Here is an 18,221-nt window from a genome sequence, read left to right as displayed (position 1 = left end):
AACCTGGCAGGGGGGATGGAGCAATCTGCTAGATATCTTTTTGTTCTGCCTGTGTATGTTTATGAGCATCTTTACTCTCCCGCTCCTTCTTTTGTCTGCCATAGCATTTGAAAATACCTGGTATGTCTTCATATTGGGGATCCTGTGTCCTTCCTTTACTCCCAGGCTGCAGTGCTCAGGGCTGAGCAGCCAATCAACAATTATACAGGTTTTAACACCGCAGTGTTGTATGCTATGTGCCCATTCACACTGATGTGATTTGGTACATAGTATGTAAACCAAAACTTGAAAAATCTGCATTCATGGTACTGCATTCAGCCCTATTGTTCCACTGTATGCATGTAAACATTTGTGCTAACATTTGCATTTGTACAGCATACATGGTCCCTATTGGTCGCTGCCACTGAGGGCTGACATGTAAGCGTACACAATGCGCCAGCACAGTGGCTAAGTGGTTAGCACTTCCGCCAATAAGCACTAGGGTTGTTGGTTCGAATCTAGACCATGACACTAGCTGCCTGGATCTTGTATGTTCTCCGTGTCCCTGTATGGGTTTCCTCTGGGTACTCTGGTTTCCTCCCACACTCTAAATGCTGGTAGTTTCACTGGCTCCTGTCTAAGGCTATTTTCACATTGATGCAGCTCTTCAAACTGTGTTTTGTGCAGAAATGGCAGCCCATTCATTTGAATGGGCTTCCGTACCTCCTGAAACACAGGGAAAGATTCCCTGCACCATTTCAGCCTGCACGGAACCACAAGTGCAGTGCAATTTCCAGTGCATGCCATGTGCCATTAGAATTAATGGCACCCGCGCACATCCATCGTATTTTTCTATGCGGTTGGTTGTGGCTGCAGGAACAGGTGCAGACCCGCAGCAGGAACCACCCACACAGATGTAAACCTACAATAAATTGGCCCTAGTATGTGTATGTATGTGAGTTAGGGACCTTAGATTGTAAGCTTCTTGAGGGCAGAGACCGATGTGAACATACAATATATATGTGAAGTGCTATGTAAATTGATGGTGCAATATAAGTATCTAATAAATGTGTTAGCCAAATGTTACATGCATGCAGAGTTTTTACGGGGAATCTTGCTACCAGCAATGGTCGCCTGCATGAGACCTACAAGTAATGAGTGCTTTTAATGTTGTATTTATTTAATAATTTAAAGTCCTTGGTAGTCTCCTTCATTGAGGAGTTTTTTTTTTTTTTTTTGTGATTGTGAAGATCAAGGCGTATGGAGGGTGCTGTAATCAAGAGAAACTGTGATTTCTCCCTGTGCAAAGTGACAGATTCACATTAAAATGTTGAATCTCTACAGCTGGGTTACAAGGACGGATATGATTTTACTCACAAGCTTCTTCCACTTAGACCAAGGTGAAAGAGGAAATTCATGTTTTACTCTGTCAGAAATACCACTTTGTAATGTTGGTTTTGTTAAGCAAATGAAGCTGTAAGGTGATAAAGTTTGAACTGCACACAGGGACCCATTTGTCATTATCTGCCATTATCTTGAAGCCAACCTCCCTATCTCTCAGCATGCAATGTTCTTCAACCCTAAAAGTCACTCGTGACCAGCATAGTGATGCCTGTGCTCCAGAGATAACTATCTGATTTAGGAGGACTTGCTGCTGCTAGCTTCTAGAAAGTGGAGGTTGTGACGAACGAACGTGGTGCCCGACCCCTGTTCTTCTCACCAACTCATGACAAAGGACTGGCCAGTCTCACACCACGCTCTCCCTTGCATAACAATAACACTCTCAGCTGCTCCCTGCACAAATACTTTCCAGCTTGCAGGACCACAATCTTTCTGCCAGCAGCCTGAAAGCGATTTGTCACTCACAAGCAAGTTACTTAAGTTATTAACTTTTTAACTCCTAACTGCCACCAGATAGCTTTGGGCCTATCAACCCTTCACAATATTAGCAAGAACAAATATGAAAAATATACGTCTCTATACACACTGTCACCACAGACTGGTATATTCAGAGATTTGTCATATACAGTAGCACTCTTCAAGAGACAGGGACTCTTTAGTTTGCATTAAAAGCCTTAGGGATAATTTTAACACTTCGAAATAAAGTTCAATAATGAATAGGTCAAAATGGTGCAAATAAAATATCTACAAAAAAATGTGTTACAAAGAAATAGAGACAATAAAGCAACAGAGAATTAAAAAGTTGAAACTGAAGAATACTTGCAAAGTCCTTGGTTTTAGCAGAGTCCAATTGATAAAGCAAAAATGCTACAGTGGTTCTCTCAAGGCCATTTTGGTTTTCCTTGGTTCATGTTAAACCAAGAGCTGTCAAACTGCTTGTGCGACGATCGCGTGTCAGACCCCTGACCTTCTCACCAAACTCTTGACCAAAGGACTAGCCAATCTGAAACCGCGATGTCACGTGCGCAGCAATGCCACGCCCAGCTGCACCCTGCACAACGATTTTCCAGCTAATGGACCACAAATCGATGTACCGGCAGCCTGAATGCGATTGTTACTGGGTCAGGTTAATTACGCAATTAACCCTTCACACTGCCACCACCTCCTTTTTGTACAGAGAGAGAGGAAACTCGGCAATAACACTATGATGGTTGAGATAATCGTCTGTATAGCATTGTCACCGCAGACAGGTTATACAGAAGGTTAAACAAACACATGTAGCGCTCTTTTAGAGGCAGGAATTCGTAAGTTGCATTAGCGAGCTATAGAAACCGTTCAACACTTTCAGAAAGAAAGATTTATTACTAAAAGGCCAAAAGGGTGCAATAAAAATATTTACAGAAAAAAGATGTAACCAAGATATATATAAACATACAGAGAACAGCACAGCAAAAATGTAACAGAAATGGGGTTAAAGGGTTAAAGTACTTGCCAATCAGCCTTGGGTTAAGCAGATCAAGTTTCAGAGCAAAAGGTCTCGTCTCTCAAGTTGATTCTGATGTTAAACGGGAGAATTCTTCAACTTACACTCTTAGGCCTGACAGCCTATTTTGTAGTCCCCCAGCAGGGGGTGTCTCTGAAGCCAAGGACCAATGCCTCATTTGGGGAGGGATTGTCTGGGCGGAGACCCAAACTAGAACCAAAATCTCTCCTAGCTCATATTTTGGCTCATTTTCCTAGGCACAAGTACCATTCCACCTGTGGGTAGATTAATATGCAGATGCATTTGAGGAACAGTTACATATAAAATATGAATTACATACTTGAAGGGTTTAAGAGATTATTATTATTATACAGTATTTATATAGCGCCAACAGTTTGCTCAGAGATGTTATTTTCTGCTTTCCTAGGTATTCCAGTCAGGGAGTGTGACCTATCAAACGATTTGTCTAATCGTGGGCCATCTGAAGATAGGCCTGGTTTTTATGTAAGTCTCTCATATTCCAAGATATGAGACATAGGGAAAATGGATTTTAAAAGTGTTATCTAGTCTCTTACTCTTCTGGAATGTCTTTGAACTCAGGGGAATGCTTGGGTTATCTTTTTACGAGGTGCCACATTGCTCAGCTTCCCAGCTCGCCCGGCACCCAGCTCAGAGATGGTTTATAGCTCGGAGCCCACTACTGTGCCCTGGCCGGCCTGTGACACTTCCAACACACACACAGACCAAATGTCACTGTGACTCTCAGAGAGGGAGGGGGAGAATGAGGGGAGATATGTTTGTACAAGATGGATGATCCTTTGCCAATTGGAGCCAAAATGGTTGAACCGTGTCCATCTCTGTGGCATGATTGCTACAGCTTGCACTCATTTTTTTTTTTTTATTTGACATCAAGGGGGGTGTTGACAAAGGTCATTTGGCCAATTATCCAGTTTAGGGGTCGAGGTGGGGAGGTCACCACGTTTATGTACTGTATTGTGGCCCTCCCTTACACACAGTTTTATACTAAGTTTTCCAGGTCATAATCTGGAAACTGGTAATTATTATTCAGAATTATATTTCATGTCCATTGAAACTGAGTATTTTAGATGGATCTGGCCCCCAGGAGGTAGGAGACTATCTCCCCTTTTGTATGCGCTAGCTTAGTCATGTATGACCTTAATTTGTTTGGTATGATATTCCCCATTCAAATATATACTTAATATTCATGTGTCTTGGTCCTGTTGGATTTTGTGAATTGTGTGTGGATTTTAAGTTGTGAATTGGGCAGAGGTCTTGGACAGGTCGCCCGACTGCTTTCTGGGTAGACATTTATATGGCATGCTATGTGTTCCTAGTGCTTTAATTGCCTGAAGGATTTTCATAGTTTTACATTAGGTCATTTCCAATCCCCTGCAGAAAGTAATAAACTGGATTGCTAGGATCTCTGGCCTAAGTGGAGATAACCGGTCCTTTGAAGACCCAGACCCTTGTTGACTTAAGGCACTTCTGATACTTTAGCTATGTTTTGGAAAGGAGGGGGGGGGATAAGAATTGCTGGATCTCTAGTTTTAAAACAGAAAAGAAAATGACAAATAAAATGTAATGGCTGAATTCTGTAACATGGCTGCTAACTGTCACGGCTATTCGTGTGCCCAGTACGCACAACCATTACAGAGGTCTGTTTTGATTGCATGTCCACCACTATGCAAGAGAAGGGTGGCCATCCGTGAGTCAATATGATTATTCAATTGTTCATTTGACGCACCTAAAATGATTGAATTGAATAAGAAGCGTAAACCAAAGATCCTCACCTTCACACCTTTCATTCTTCTCCCTTACCTTTACTCTTTCTCCCCCATACACCACCATCTTTCACCCTTTTCCTAACTCTCCACCCTTCCTCTTTCTTCCCTATCCACCTCCTATCCTTTTTCTTACTCCTCCACTCTTCCTCTTTCTTCCCTATTCACCACCTCCCACCCTTTCTTCTACTTTTCCACCCTTACACCTTCTCCCCCATTCACCACCTCCCAACCGTTCTTCTACTTCACCTTTCCTCCTTCTCCCCCATCCACCACCACCTCCCACCCTTTCTCCTATTCCTCCACCCTTCCTCCTTCTCCATCCACTCCCCCCCCCCCCCACACACTTTCTCCTACCTCTCTACCCTTCCTCCTTCTCCCCCATCCGCCACCTCCCCACCATTTCTCCTATTCCTCTAGCCTACCTCCTCCCATATCCAGCGAAAACCTCCACCCTTCCTCCTCCCCCCCCATTAACCACCACCTCCCATCCTTTCTCCTACTCTTCCACCCTTCCTCCTTCTCCCTTATCCATCACCACCTCCCACACTTTCTCTTACTCCTCCACTCTTCCTCCTTCTCCTCCTACCAACCACCACCTCCCACCCTTTCTCCTACTCTTCCACCCTTGCTCCTTCTTCTCCACCCTTCCTCCTTCTCCTCCACCCTTCCTCCTTCTCCTCCACCAGCTCCTCCTTCTCCCATATCCACCAGCTCCTCCTTCTCCCATATCCACCAGCTCCTCCTTCTCCCATATCCACCAGCTCCTCCTTCTCCCATAGCCACCAGCTCCTCCTTCTCCCATAGCCACCACCTCCTCCTTCTCCCATAGCCTCCACCTCCTCCTTCTCCCATAGCCACCACCTCCTTCCAACCTTTCTCCTTCTTATCCACCCTTTCTCCTCTTATCCACCCTTTCTCCTTCTTATCCACCCTTTCTCCTTCTCCCTCATTCACCCCCACCCCCACCCTTTCTCCTATTCCTCTATCATACCTCCTTCTCCCCAATCCACCACCACCTCCCACCCTTTCTCCTATTCCTCTACCCTACATCCTTCTCCCCAATCCACCACCACCTCCCACCCTTTCTCCTACTCCTCCACCCTACATCCTTCTTCTCCCCCATCAACCACCACCTCCCACCATTGATCCTACTTTTCCACCCTTCCTCTTTTCTCCCTTATCTACCACCACCTCAGACCCTTTCTCCTATAGAATATATATTTAATTATATTGAACCTTAGGGCATCGCCATAATGTCTGTATATCATTGTATAAATGACCACACTGGAAGTTATCTTGTTTTCATTGATTTTTGTCACATAACTAATAAAAAAAAAAAAAATCACAGACCCTCTGTTTGATCACTTTAGTGAGCTTTCTATCAGTTTTTACCCTGGCAAGTCAATCAGCTGTTGTGGAATTTTATTGATTGATTTAGATCGATCAACTAAATATCTGTGTGTTTAGGCAGCTGATTGTATTACATTTCCGTTAATCTCTGAAAGATTGTATATTCAGCCAATACATTGTTCAATATTTTAATTGATGAATTGCATGTTTGCTACCGCTTGTACTTCTATCAGTCACAAATCGATATGCTTATGTCCACCTTTACACTGTAGCTTTATGCTGATGAGCCATTTTCCATTGCAGCATGTGCACAGATCAGACGCTATTGTTGTCAGCAGGATTCAGTAATGAAAGGGTTACACTGCATGTTCTTGTGTTTATCTGGGATGTACACTTCTCTATCCCACACACATATACTTGTGCAGTGCGGGCAGCCATGTCTTGTGGGGGCTGATTCTCTTCCTGCCATGTAATTAGCACCCTGCTCCTCACACACTGACAGCCCCTTGGCATTGCCACAGAAACTGCACAGACAGACCCTATATTTGGGAATAGTGTGTTCCTCAGCACCAGCGGGCACATAGTATGTGTGTGTCTTTGTCTCCGTTATGGATGCAACTTTCTGTGTGTGCAGCTTTGATTTATTGTTCCTTTCTGCTGGATTCTTTCCCTGCCTTATTAAATTAAAATGTTTATTTGCTGCGAGGTAAAACACAGCATTCTGTTTTATAACGTGCTGTGTGTCTCCTCTGTATATCAGTGTCTGGTGTATATACTATATTTCATTTATACAAAACAACATTTTTCTCTCTTTTATATGGTTGTATAGGATGCAGTGTGCTGTATGGATCTTATATATGCAATAGGCCATGTCTCCTCTGTATATAGAATGCAGTGTGCGGTGTATAGATCTCATTTATATAATAGGACCTTTTCCTTCTATATATCAATGTATAAGATATAGTGAGTGGTGTATAGATTCCATTTATATAAAAGACTATTCTTCTCTGTATATCAGTGTATAGGATGCAGTGTGCGGTGTATAGATCTCATTTATATAATAGGACTTTTTCCCTCTGTATATCAATGCATAGGACGCAGTGTATAGATCTCATTTATACTATAGGACTTTTCTCCTCTATATATCAGTTTATAGGACGCAGTGTGCGGTGTATAGATCTCATTTATATAATAGGAATTTTCCCCGCTGTATATCAATGTATAGGACACAGTGTGCGGTGTATAGATCTCATTTATATAATAGGACTTTTTCCCTCTGTATATCAATGCATAGGACACAGTGTATAGATCTCATGTATATAATAGGACTTTTCTCCTCTATATATCAGTGTATAGGATGCAGTGTGCAGTGTATAGATCCCATTTATCGTATTTTTTGCTCCATAAGACGTACTTTTTTCCCCAAAAAAAAGGGGGGGAAATGTCAGTGCGTCATATGGAGCGGCCGGTCCGGTATTGCTGCCACCATGTCAGAATACCGGGCCGGCCGCTCAGCTCTTCTCTCCTGCAGGACCTTACCTGTTCCTCTGTCCAGCACTGTAGTCTTCCCGCACCGGCTTCTGTGACAGCCGGGTGCCCACTGCGCATGCGCGAGAAGCGCTGCACTTTGTGAATGGTCCGGCGACTTCTGGGACACCTGACAGGTCCCAGAAGGTGCCGGGCCATTCACAAAGCGCAGCACTTCTCACACATGCGCAGTGAGCACCCGGCTGTCACAGAAGCCGGCATGGGAAGAAGCCAGCGTGCCCACACTAAAGAAAGGACAACTTCAGATACCCGCTCCCCCTCCCTCCCCACAGTCTCTTGGTCATCCCCTGTACTGTCTGCAGTCTCTGGTCATCCCCTGTACTGTCTGCAGTCTCTGGTCATCCCCTGTACTGTCTGCAGTCTCTGGTCATCCCCTGTACTGTCTGCAGTCTCTGGTCATCCCCTGTACTATGTCCGCAGTCTCTGGTCATCCCCTGTACTATGTCCGCAGTCTCTGGTCATCCCCTGTACTATGTCCGCAGTCTCTGGTCATCCCCTGTACTATGTCCGCCGTCCCTGGCATTTTCCCTGTACTATGTCCGCAGTCTCTGGTCATCTGTACTATGTCCGCAGTCTCTGGTCATCTGTACTATGTCCGCAGTCTCTGGTCATCCCCTGTACTGTGTCCGCAGTCTCTGGTCATCCCCTGTACTATGTCCGCAGTCTCTGGTCATCCCCTGTACTATGTCCGCAGTCTCTGGTCATCCCCTGTACTATGTCCGCAGTCTCTGGTCATCCCCTGTACTATGTCCGCAGTCCCTGGCATTTTCCCTGTACTATGTCCGCAGTCTCTGGTCATCTCCTGTACTATGTCCGCGGTCTCTGGTCATCCCCTGTACTATGCTCCCGGTCTCTGGTCATCTGTACTATGCCCGCGGTCTCTGGTCATCCCCTGTACTGTGTCCGCGGTCTCTGGTCATCCCCTGTACTGTGTCCGCGGTCTCTGGTCATCCCCTGTACTGTGTCCGCGGTCTCTGGTCATCCCCTGTACTGTGTCCGCGGTCTCTGGTCATCCCCTGTACTGTCTGCGGTCTCTGGTCACCCCCTGTACTGTCTGCGGTCTCTGGTCATCCCCTGTACTGTCTGCAGTCTCTGGTCATCCCCTGTACTGTCTGCAGTCTCTGGTCATCCCCTGTACTGTCTGCAGTCTCTGGTCATCCCCTGTACTGTCTGCAGTCTCTGGTCATCCCCTGTACTGTCTGCAGTCTCTGGTCATCCCCTGTACTGTCTGCAGTCTCTGGTCATCCCCTGTACTGTCTGCAGTCTCTGGTCATCCCCTGTACTGTCTGCAGTCTCTGGTCATCCCCTGTACTGTCTGCAGTCTCTGGTCATCCCCTGTACTGTCTGCAGTCTCTGGTCATCCCCTGTACTGTCTGCAGTCTCTGGTCATCCCCTGTACTGTCTGCAGTCTCTGGTCATCCCCTGTACTGTCTGCAGTCTCTGGTCATCCCCTGTACTGTCTGCAGTCTCTGGTCATCCCCTGTACTGTCTGCAGTCTCTGGTCATCCCCTGTACTGTCTGCAGTCTCTGGCCATCCCCTGTACTGTCAGTAGTCTCTGGTCATCCCCTGTACTATGTCCGCAGTCTCTGGTCATCCCCTGTACTATGTCCGCAGTCTCTGGTCATCCCCTGTACTATGTCCGCAGTCTCTGGTCATCCCCTGTACTATGTCCGCCGTCCCTGGCATTTTCCCTGTACTATGTCCGCAGTCTCTGGTCATCTGTACTATGTCCGCAGTCTCTGGTCATCTGTACTATGTCCGCAGTCTCTGGTCATCCCCTGTACTGTGTCCGCAGTCTCTGGTCATCCCCTGTACTATGTCCGCAGTCTCTGGTCATCCCCTGTACTATGTCCGCAGTCCCTGGCATTTTCCCTGTACTATGTCCGCAGTCTCTGGTCATCTCCTGTACTATGTCCGCGGTCTCTGGTCATCCCCTGTACTATGCTCCCGGTCTCTGGTCATCTGTACTATGCCCGCGGTCTCTGGTCATCCCCTGTACTGTGTCCGCGGTCTCTGGTCATCCCCTGTACTGTGTCCGCGGTCTCTGGTCATCCCCTGTACTGTGTCCGCGGTCTCTGGTCATCCCCTGTACTGTGTCCGCGGTCTCTGGTCATCCCCTGTACTGTGTCCGCGGTCTCTGGTCATCCCCTGTACTGTGTCCGCGGTCTCTGGTCATTCCCTGTACTGTGTCCGCGGTCTCTGGTCATCCCCTGTACTGTGTCCGCGGTCTCTGGTCATCCCCTGTACTGTGTCCGCGGTCTCTGGTCATCCCCTGTACTGTGTCCGCGGTCTCTGGTCATCCCCTGTACTGTGTCCGCGGTCTCTGGTCATCCCCTGTACTGTGTCCGCGGTCTCTGGTCATCCCCTGTACTGTGTCCGCGGTCTCTGGTCATCCCCTGTACTGTGTCCGCGGTCTCTGGTCATTCCCTGTACTGTACCTGCAGTCTCTGGTCATTCCCTGTACTGTGCCCGCAGTCTCTGGTCATTCCCTGTACTGTCTCCGCAGTCTCTGGTCATTCCCTGTACTGTGTCCGCAGTCTCTGGTTACATTTTTTTCTTGTTTTTCACCTCTAAAACCTAGGTGCGTCTTATGGAGCGCAAAATATGGCATATTATAGGGCTTTTTCCCCTCTGTATGTCCATGTATAGCATGCAGTGTGCGGTGTATAGATCTCAATTATATAATAGGACTTTTTCCCTCTGTATATCAATGTATAGGATGCAGTGTGCGGTGTATAGATCTCATTTATATTATAGGACTTTTCTCCTCTATATATCAGTGTATAGGACACAGTGTGCGGTGTATAGATCCCATTTATAGAATAGGAATTTTCTCTTTTTATATCAGTGTATAGGACGCAGTGCCCGGCGATCCAGCCAGTAACACACCTCCAGTCTTAGGGTGCTTGCAATGAAGATGCTCCTTCATTCAAAGGTTCTGCAGACAGAAAGTTTGAGACACTTCTGAAGGCCCCCTTTATTCTGGCAGGCCCAGCCCTGCAGGCAGCTCTTGATTCAGTTTCAATATATCAGACGGCAGCTAGGGCAATGAACACCCAAGAGGATCCTGTATTCCAGGACTGGAATTCCAGAACAATTACCTTCCACTGTGCTTGTTTTTGTAGATGCCCTAGAACAGGGGTAGGCAACCTTAAAGAGGTGGAGATCTACTTGAACAGCATGGGAGAATTCAAAGATCACCGGGCACAGTGTCGCCTCCTCACACCTGATTTTAACCTCTAATTGCCGTACTACCGTGTTGCAATTGCTTGCATTGCACGGCAATCATGGGTTGAATTAAGTGATGAGGAGGCAACATATCGCCTCCTCACCACTTGTCAAACACACTCTTATCACTTTTCAGAGGAGCAGCATTGCCTGCTGCACTTGTGAATGAACCCTTAGTTGCATTCGGCAGCCCTTAGGGCTTGTTCACATGTAAAGATGGGGGTGGCAAGACCTTGTGGTTGAGCCACAGTTTTGCCCTCCAATCCCTACCCCCTTTAGCTGCTGAGGTGCCCCTGTTGTTTTTTGTGGGTGCTACCACCTGCCAATCGCGATTCATTCAAGTAATTCGGGACACTCTGCAAGTACCTGGCGAATGCATGCTTCTGCGGAGTCCAAGGGGCTAAAGCAAGTGGTGAGAAGGCAACACAACACTGCCTGCTTTAACCCTATGTTTTATGTGATGCACAAGGGTGCAGGGCACTTGCAAAGTGGCCACATTCACTTGAATAGATGATATTTGGCAGGTGCTACACCAACCAACCATGACAGAGCATATAACTCCTGCTGTGGCATGTGTACACCCCTGGCCACTGTAGTGTGAGTGTGATAAAACACATCCTAACTATAACATTTAGCATACTAACCACAACATACAAGGCCATCCACAACATCGCCCCCAGCTAAATCACCAACCTCATCTGCAGATATCACCCAAACTGTCCTCTCCGCTCCTCCCAAGACTTCCTGCTCCTTAGTTCCCTTGTCACCTCCTCCCACTCTCACCTCCAGGACTTCTCCAGAGCCTCTCCAATCCTCTGGAACTCCCTCCCCCAGTATGTCCGGTTAGCTCCTACCCTGTCCACCTTTAGACAATCCTTGAAAAGTCATTTATTCAGGGAAGCCTACCCCACCTCCACCTAAGAACTGTACTTGTCACCTCCATCAGATCATCCCCTGCAGCTATTACCTTTTGTACCACCTCCCCCTCCCTCTAGATTGTAAGCTCCTCGAGCAGAGCCCTCCAATTCCTTCTGTATTGTAATTGTACTGTCCCCCTTATATTGTAAAGCTCTGTGTAAACTGTTGGCGCTATATAAATCAACCCTAAACTAATATGCCCAGTGCACTGCTTCACACTGACCTGAAGATCTTCTCTTTCCCGCTGCTGGCACCACTCTGGAGACCACTAGTCGGGATAGGAGGTGGAGTGCACTTGCTATCACTCTGCATTTGACAGGAGCCAGCACTACAGAGGAGGCATCAGCTTATGCAGCTCTTGCTCCCTACTACAGCTCCAACTTTACAAGTAGTCCCTCTGCATGGCACTCTGTTTGATGCTCTGGGATGGTGGGTTAGCAAGCCCAGATCACGGTATACCAGTCATCTGGCCATGATCTATTGGTAGACCATAATCTACAGGTTGCTGACCCCCGCCCTAGAACAGTGGTGTCCAACCTTTTGACTTTTCTGGACCACATTGGAAGAAGAGGAATTGCCTTGTGCCACACATAACACATATAACAATAAGGATAGACAATGAGCAGAAAACGTTGGACAGATCACAAGTTAACAATCATTGATATAGATAATGTACATATCTGAGTAAAAAAACTTAATTTTTTCTGTAAAATTTTTTTATTCTAAAAGTAAGAGTGTAACATAAAACTAGTGTGATATTTTGGCACAGTTTTTGATAAACTAACTCAACACTATCTGGTTTGATGGATGTAGTAGCAATTCTCAATGAATTCTTAAGGAGCTTATCTGATATTTTGGTTCTAATTTTGCCCTTCATGTGTTTCATCCTTGTAATTAGTCGTTCACAAATATAGGTGCTGCTGAAACCTCATGACTTGAAGGAGGAGTGGTGAGGAGTGGTTGTGAAGAATGGGATATTTTAATTTGGGAAAATAAAACTTATAAAAGTCCAGTAAAGAGACTGTTAGAGACCTTTCTTCAGCAGCATGCGTTCGCTAAATGTAAACGCATTTTAAAAATAAAAAAGCAGGTTGGACACCCCTGCTCTAGAACATGTCAAGAGACAAATTTTCAGAATGGCTGTAATCTCCATTCACACGCACTCAATCTTCTGGTTCAAAGCCTAGTCCGCTGAAGCTGATGGGTGGTTTCGCCCTATTCTGGACTTAAAATCCTTCAATTCTTCACATTACAAATCCCTTTCTGCATATTCCCATTTATGCACCTCATCAGCGCTTTCTGCACTTTGCAGTGGCAAACCGCTATTTCTAGTATCACGTACCTGGTGTTAGAGGCCAATGGAGAGAGGGCTTCCCTTGCAGCTAAGTTCCAGACTCCCCTGAGAGTGGGAAAGCAGGAGTCAGGCCCAAAGTGGCACAGGTCGCCTGTAGGGGTGCTCGTTGGTGGTCCACCCAGGAGCACAGCTGATGCACTGAGATGAGATCTGCAGACAGGTGGTGCCTGTGCGAGGTATGCAAGCCTTCCGGGAAACAGAGGATCACAGGATGGCCAGTTCAAAGCCGAGGTCAGGTACCAGGTGGAAATCAGAGCAGACGTGGTCAGATGGGATAGCCGAGGTCATACACAGAGGAGCAAGAGGGAATATCTGTTAGCCAAGCCGAGGTTAGATCAGGATTTAAGCAGAGAAGACAGGTCCAAGAGCAAGCCGAGTCGGTATCAGGAAATCACAGATCACAATTGCACAGGAACAAGGTACTGGGAAGCCAGAGATCAACCAGCACCTGAGAGTAGTGCAGGGCTTCCTTATAAAGGCCGTTTGGAGCCAAATTTGATCCGATATGAACTTCTGTGGTCATGCAAGGTACTGGCAGGGGTGCCAGGTCTCCTAACACCTCTGCCGAGGACAGAGCCCTGACATCTAGTTTTTCGCATTGCTCTTCAGTCTCTGATCCAAGAGTATTCAAAAAGGTCCTAGCATTTGTTCTTACGCTTCTTGGAACTCAGGACATCCAGGTCACAAGTTATGTGGACGACCTTTTCCTGAAGGACTCCCGTCCCTGACAGCTGTCTGCAAAAATCCACAAGACAATTCAGATGCTCCAGGCCTTCGGTTTAGTGATCATCTTCCAAAAATCTGCTTTCCAGCCTTCTCTTCTTCTGGAATACTCGGGTATAGTCCTGGACACATCCCAAACAAAGGTTTTTCTTTCAGAAAAGAAAATCCTTTTACTCAGAGCCCATCCTCAAGATTTGAGACCAAAGAGAATCCCACAGTCTGAGGATTCTTGAGAGTACTAGGCCTCATGGTAGCCTCCTTCAGTGCTGTACCATTCGCCCTATTTAATTTGAGAACTCTCCAACACAACATCTTGTCTAACTGGAATAAACATGCACCTTCTCTTGACCTCTGGTGGATATATCTTTTATGTTGTAAGACTTCTCTTTTCTTCATAAATCAGTTTATAGGACATTTATACTCTGTATCTCAGTTTTTAGGGCAGTGTTGGCCAGTTGTATCTGAACAGATCATTGAAGCCAGGTAGTCTGTGAACTTCATATTGGACACTTGCCTGTTTTTGAGCTTTTTTTGTTTTGTTTTTATTTTTTCAATAAATTGACATGTTTATACTGTCCCTAGATTCTGCTGACTAGCTTATGAATGCTACTTGATTTTGTCTAACTTGGATTTATGCAGTGGATCACTGTCAGGTAGTGCTACCACATGTGACTGGAAGACTCGTGTAGTTGGCCGACTATGACATGAAGACCTGGGCATTTTCTATTTGGCTGTGCTAGTTAGATTGCCATTATTAGGTTATAATGATCCATACATTGACCATGGCTGCCAAAGTACAAGAGAAAGTGGCAGGGGCAATGGACCTTGGCTGCATTCAAGTGTTACTACTTTATTGTTGCTAGCTCATTTTTATCAGTACACTGAAGGAGAGGACACAGGTGCCCTGATTTTTTTCCCATTTCCTGAGTAGACACTCTTGATGGAGGTTGCTATTTGCCTTATAGTATTTGTGCTCTTCCTTTTGCATTGTCATTTCATTATTCAATACCCATCCTTCTATTAGACAATGATTACTTTTTTTCATTGCAGCTGTCCCTTTTCCGCCCACGCGGCGGCTGACTATGAATGAAGTATTTGTGGAAGGCCGTCCTCAGCTGGAAACGCTGAAGAATCACCTGATCAAGGAGGGGAGACTGGAGGAAGAGGCGGCTTTACGTATAATCCGTGAGGGAGCAGCCATTTTGCGACATGAGAAAACCATGCTTGAAGTGGAAGCCCCCATTACAGGCAAGTTGGCCACATCCATATTTACCTTATGCTCAGTCGAGTAGTTTTAATATCTTTACAGCCAAGGACAAGTCATTGATGCTCATCAATGTAATGACTTGATACAATTTTTTATGCCACTTGGATAGCTAGACTTAACACACCTTATGACCATTGATACATCCTATGACCATTGCTTCATTATCATTGACTAATAGTCATCATGACTAATACCTTTACAATAATAGTTTTCTTATTGTCATATAATCTCTGTATCGGTATGTATACTACAATGATAGAACTTGTAAGCAATATACAGGTGAAACTCGAAAAATTAGAATATCGTGCAAAAGTGCATTTATTTCAGTAATGCAGCTTAAAAGGTGAAACTAATATATGAGACTCATTACATGCAAAGCAAGATAGTTCAAGCCGTGATTTGTCATAATTGTGATGATTATGGCTTACAGCTCATGAAAACCAAAAATCCACAATCTCAGAAAATTTGAATATTGTGAAAAGGTGTAATATTCTAGTCTCAAAGTGTCCCACTCTAATCAGCTAATTAAGCCATAACACCTGCAAAGGGTTTCTGAGCCTTTAAATGGTCTCTCAGTCTGGTTCAGTAGGAATCACAATCATGGGAAAGACTGCTGACCTGACAGTTGTGCAGAAAACCATCATTGACACCCTCCATAAAGAGGGAAAGCCTCAAAAGGTAATTGCAAAAGAAGTTGGATGTTTCCAAAGTGCTGTATCAAAGCACATTAATAGAAAGTTATGTGGAAGGGAAAAATGTGGAAGAAAAAGGTGCACAAGCAGCAGGGATGACCGCAGCCTGGAGAGGATTGTCAGGAAAAGGACATTCAAAAGTGTTGGGGACTTTCACAAGGAGTCGACTGAGACTGGAGTCAGTGCATCAAGAGCCACCACACACAGACGGATCCTGGACATGGGCTTCAAATGTCGTATTCCTCTTGTCAAGCCGCTCCTAAACAACAAACAACGTCAGAAGCGTCTTACCTGGGCTAAAGAAAAACAGACCTGGTCTGTTGCTCAGTGGTCCAAAGTCCTCTTTTCTGATGAGAGCAACTTTTGCATCTCATTTGGAAACCAAGGACCCAGAGTATGGAGGAAGAATGGAGAGGCACACACTGCAAGATGCTTGAAGTCCAGTGTGAAGTCTGTGTTGATTTGGGGAGCCATGTCATCTGCTGGTGTTGGTACACTGTGCTTCATTAAGTCCAGGGTCAACGCAGCCGTCTACCAGGAGATTTTGGAGCACTTCATGCTTCCTTCCACTGACGAGCTTTATGGGGATGCTGACTTCATTTTCCAGCAGGACTTGGCACCTGCCCACACTGCCAAAAGCACCAAAACCTGGTTCAATATCCGTGGGATTACTGTGCTTGATTGGCCAGCAAACTCGCCTGACCTGAACCCCATAGAGAATCTATGGGGCATTGCCAAGAGAAGATGAGACATGAGACCGAACAATGCAGAAGATCTGAAGGCCGCTATTGAAGCATCCTGGTCTTCCATAACACCTCAGCAGTGCCACAGGCTGATAGCTTTCATGCCACGCCGCATTGAGGCAGTAATTGCTGCAAAAGGGGCCCAAACCAAGTACTGAGTACATATGCATGATTATACTTTTCAGAGGTCCGATTTTGTTCTATGTACAATCCTTGTTTTATTGATTGCATGTAATATTCTAATTTTCTGAGATTGTGGATTTGGGGTTTTCATGAGCTGTAAGCCATAATCATCACAAATATAACAAATCACGGCTTGAACTCTCTTGCTTTGCATGTAATGAGTCTATCTCATATATTAGTTTCACCTTTTAAGTTGTATTACTGAAATAAATGCACTTTTGCACGATATTCTAATTTTTCGAGTTTCACCTGTATGTCTGCTGGATCAAGAGAGCATCTTTTCTGGCAAAGATTTATTGTAGGTGCATATTTCCTAGATAAGTGTTTTTCAACCAGGGTGTTTTCAGGGTTCTCTCGGAGTGTCGTGAGCTTGGTACTCAGTTTGCCATTGATTAATTTTGTGAAGCTCTGCGCAAACTGTTGGCACTATATAAATCCTGTATGATAATAATCAGTGTCATGAGTTAAATGGTGTGGGCTGGCTGCCAGCACCTGGACAACCAGCAACACTTTAGGGCCAGGACGCCGTGCATTATTCACTGATATGGTGATTGCAGCCAACTTTCCTCCACCCTGGCAATGCATTACTCTGATCCGGCATTCAGGAGAAGACAGAGTTTTGCCTCCTCCAGAGACCCTCCACCTCCCGCCCTCTGCCATGCTGCTGGAGCCAAAGGGATGGACTTTAATGTAAGGAGGGGACTATGTGGTTGGGAAAGGGAGCCTCTGTATAGAGGTGACTCTGATGTGATGAGGGCTCTCATTTATGGGGAGACAGACATGATGAGGGGCTTCTGATGTGAAGGTAAGACCTCTAACCTAAAGGGGGGAAGGTTCTGATGTTATGGGGGATCCTTTGATGGGGGGTGTTTCTGATGTAAAGTTAATTTTATCAAGACGGCTGCGTGCCTTGTTTCAGGCTGAGGTTTCCCATTGATAGGTAACATTTACATTTTTTAGACTGGGCTGCATACGTAAAGGGGGCTTTGACTAAAAAAAGAACATTAGAAATAAACTAAATAACCTTCAAAAAGCTTCCAACACTGAATTAAACGAATGAAAGCAAACACTGTACTATATAGCTATTCTAATGTATAGTAAAGTTTTTTTAATTTTGTCTACCTAAAACCTGTTTCACACCTTAAATGTTGTATTTGTTTCTTCTTGCAGTGTGTGGGGATATCCATGGACAGTTTTTTGACCTAATGAAGTTGTTTGAGGTTGGCGGTTCTCCTCACACCACACGCTACCTCTTCTTGGGGGACTACGTGGACCGAGGATATTTCAGTATAGAGGTCAGTGCAACGTAGATTGTCAAGTGTGCCACAGACCTAATTTATTCTACGGTCTAAAGGTTTCTCAACAAGGATTCCATGGAACCCTCAGGTTCCTTCAGAGGTAGCTAGGGGTTCCTTGAGCAATGAGTAATATTTGCCTCTCAGATAAGTTCCCACTGACATTATTGATCTTTTTAGTTATCTTTAGGGGGTAATTCTTCCCAATGACCACAAGTGTAAGGAGCATTCTTCCTACTGGCCATCAATAT

The 18,221-nt window shown here is 45.4% G+C and overlaps 1 protein-coding gene across 1 annotated transcript in view; it reads left to right on the top strand.

The window, feature by feature from the left end:
• Window positions 1–18,221, top strand: part of PPP3CC (protein phosphatase 3 catalytic subunit gamma) — a 95,235-nt gene that overhangs the window by 31,163 nt on the left and 45,851 nt on the right. Inside the window, exons 2-3 of the mRNA XM_089658697.1 lie at window positions 14,841–15,038; window positions 17,846–17,970. Coding sequence (XP_089514823.1) covers window positions 14,841–15,038; window positions 17,846–17,970 — 323 coding nt within the window. The remainder of the gene's footprint in view (window positions 1–14,840; window positions 15,039–17,845; window positions 17,971–18,221) is intronic.

Source organism: Staurois parvus, unplaced genomic scaffold (genome assembly GCF_062004578.1).
Source record: "Staurois parvus isolate SC_StPar_1 unplaced genomic scaffold, SC_StPar_1.0 ptg001090l, whole genome shotgun sequence".
NCBI lineage: Eukaryota > Metazoa > Chordata > Amphibia > Anura > Ranidae > Staurois > Staurois parvus.
This window is presented reverse-complemented; position numbering and strand designations above follow the sequence as displayed.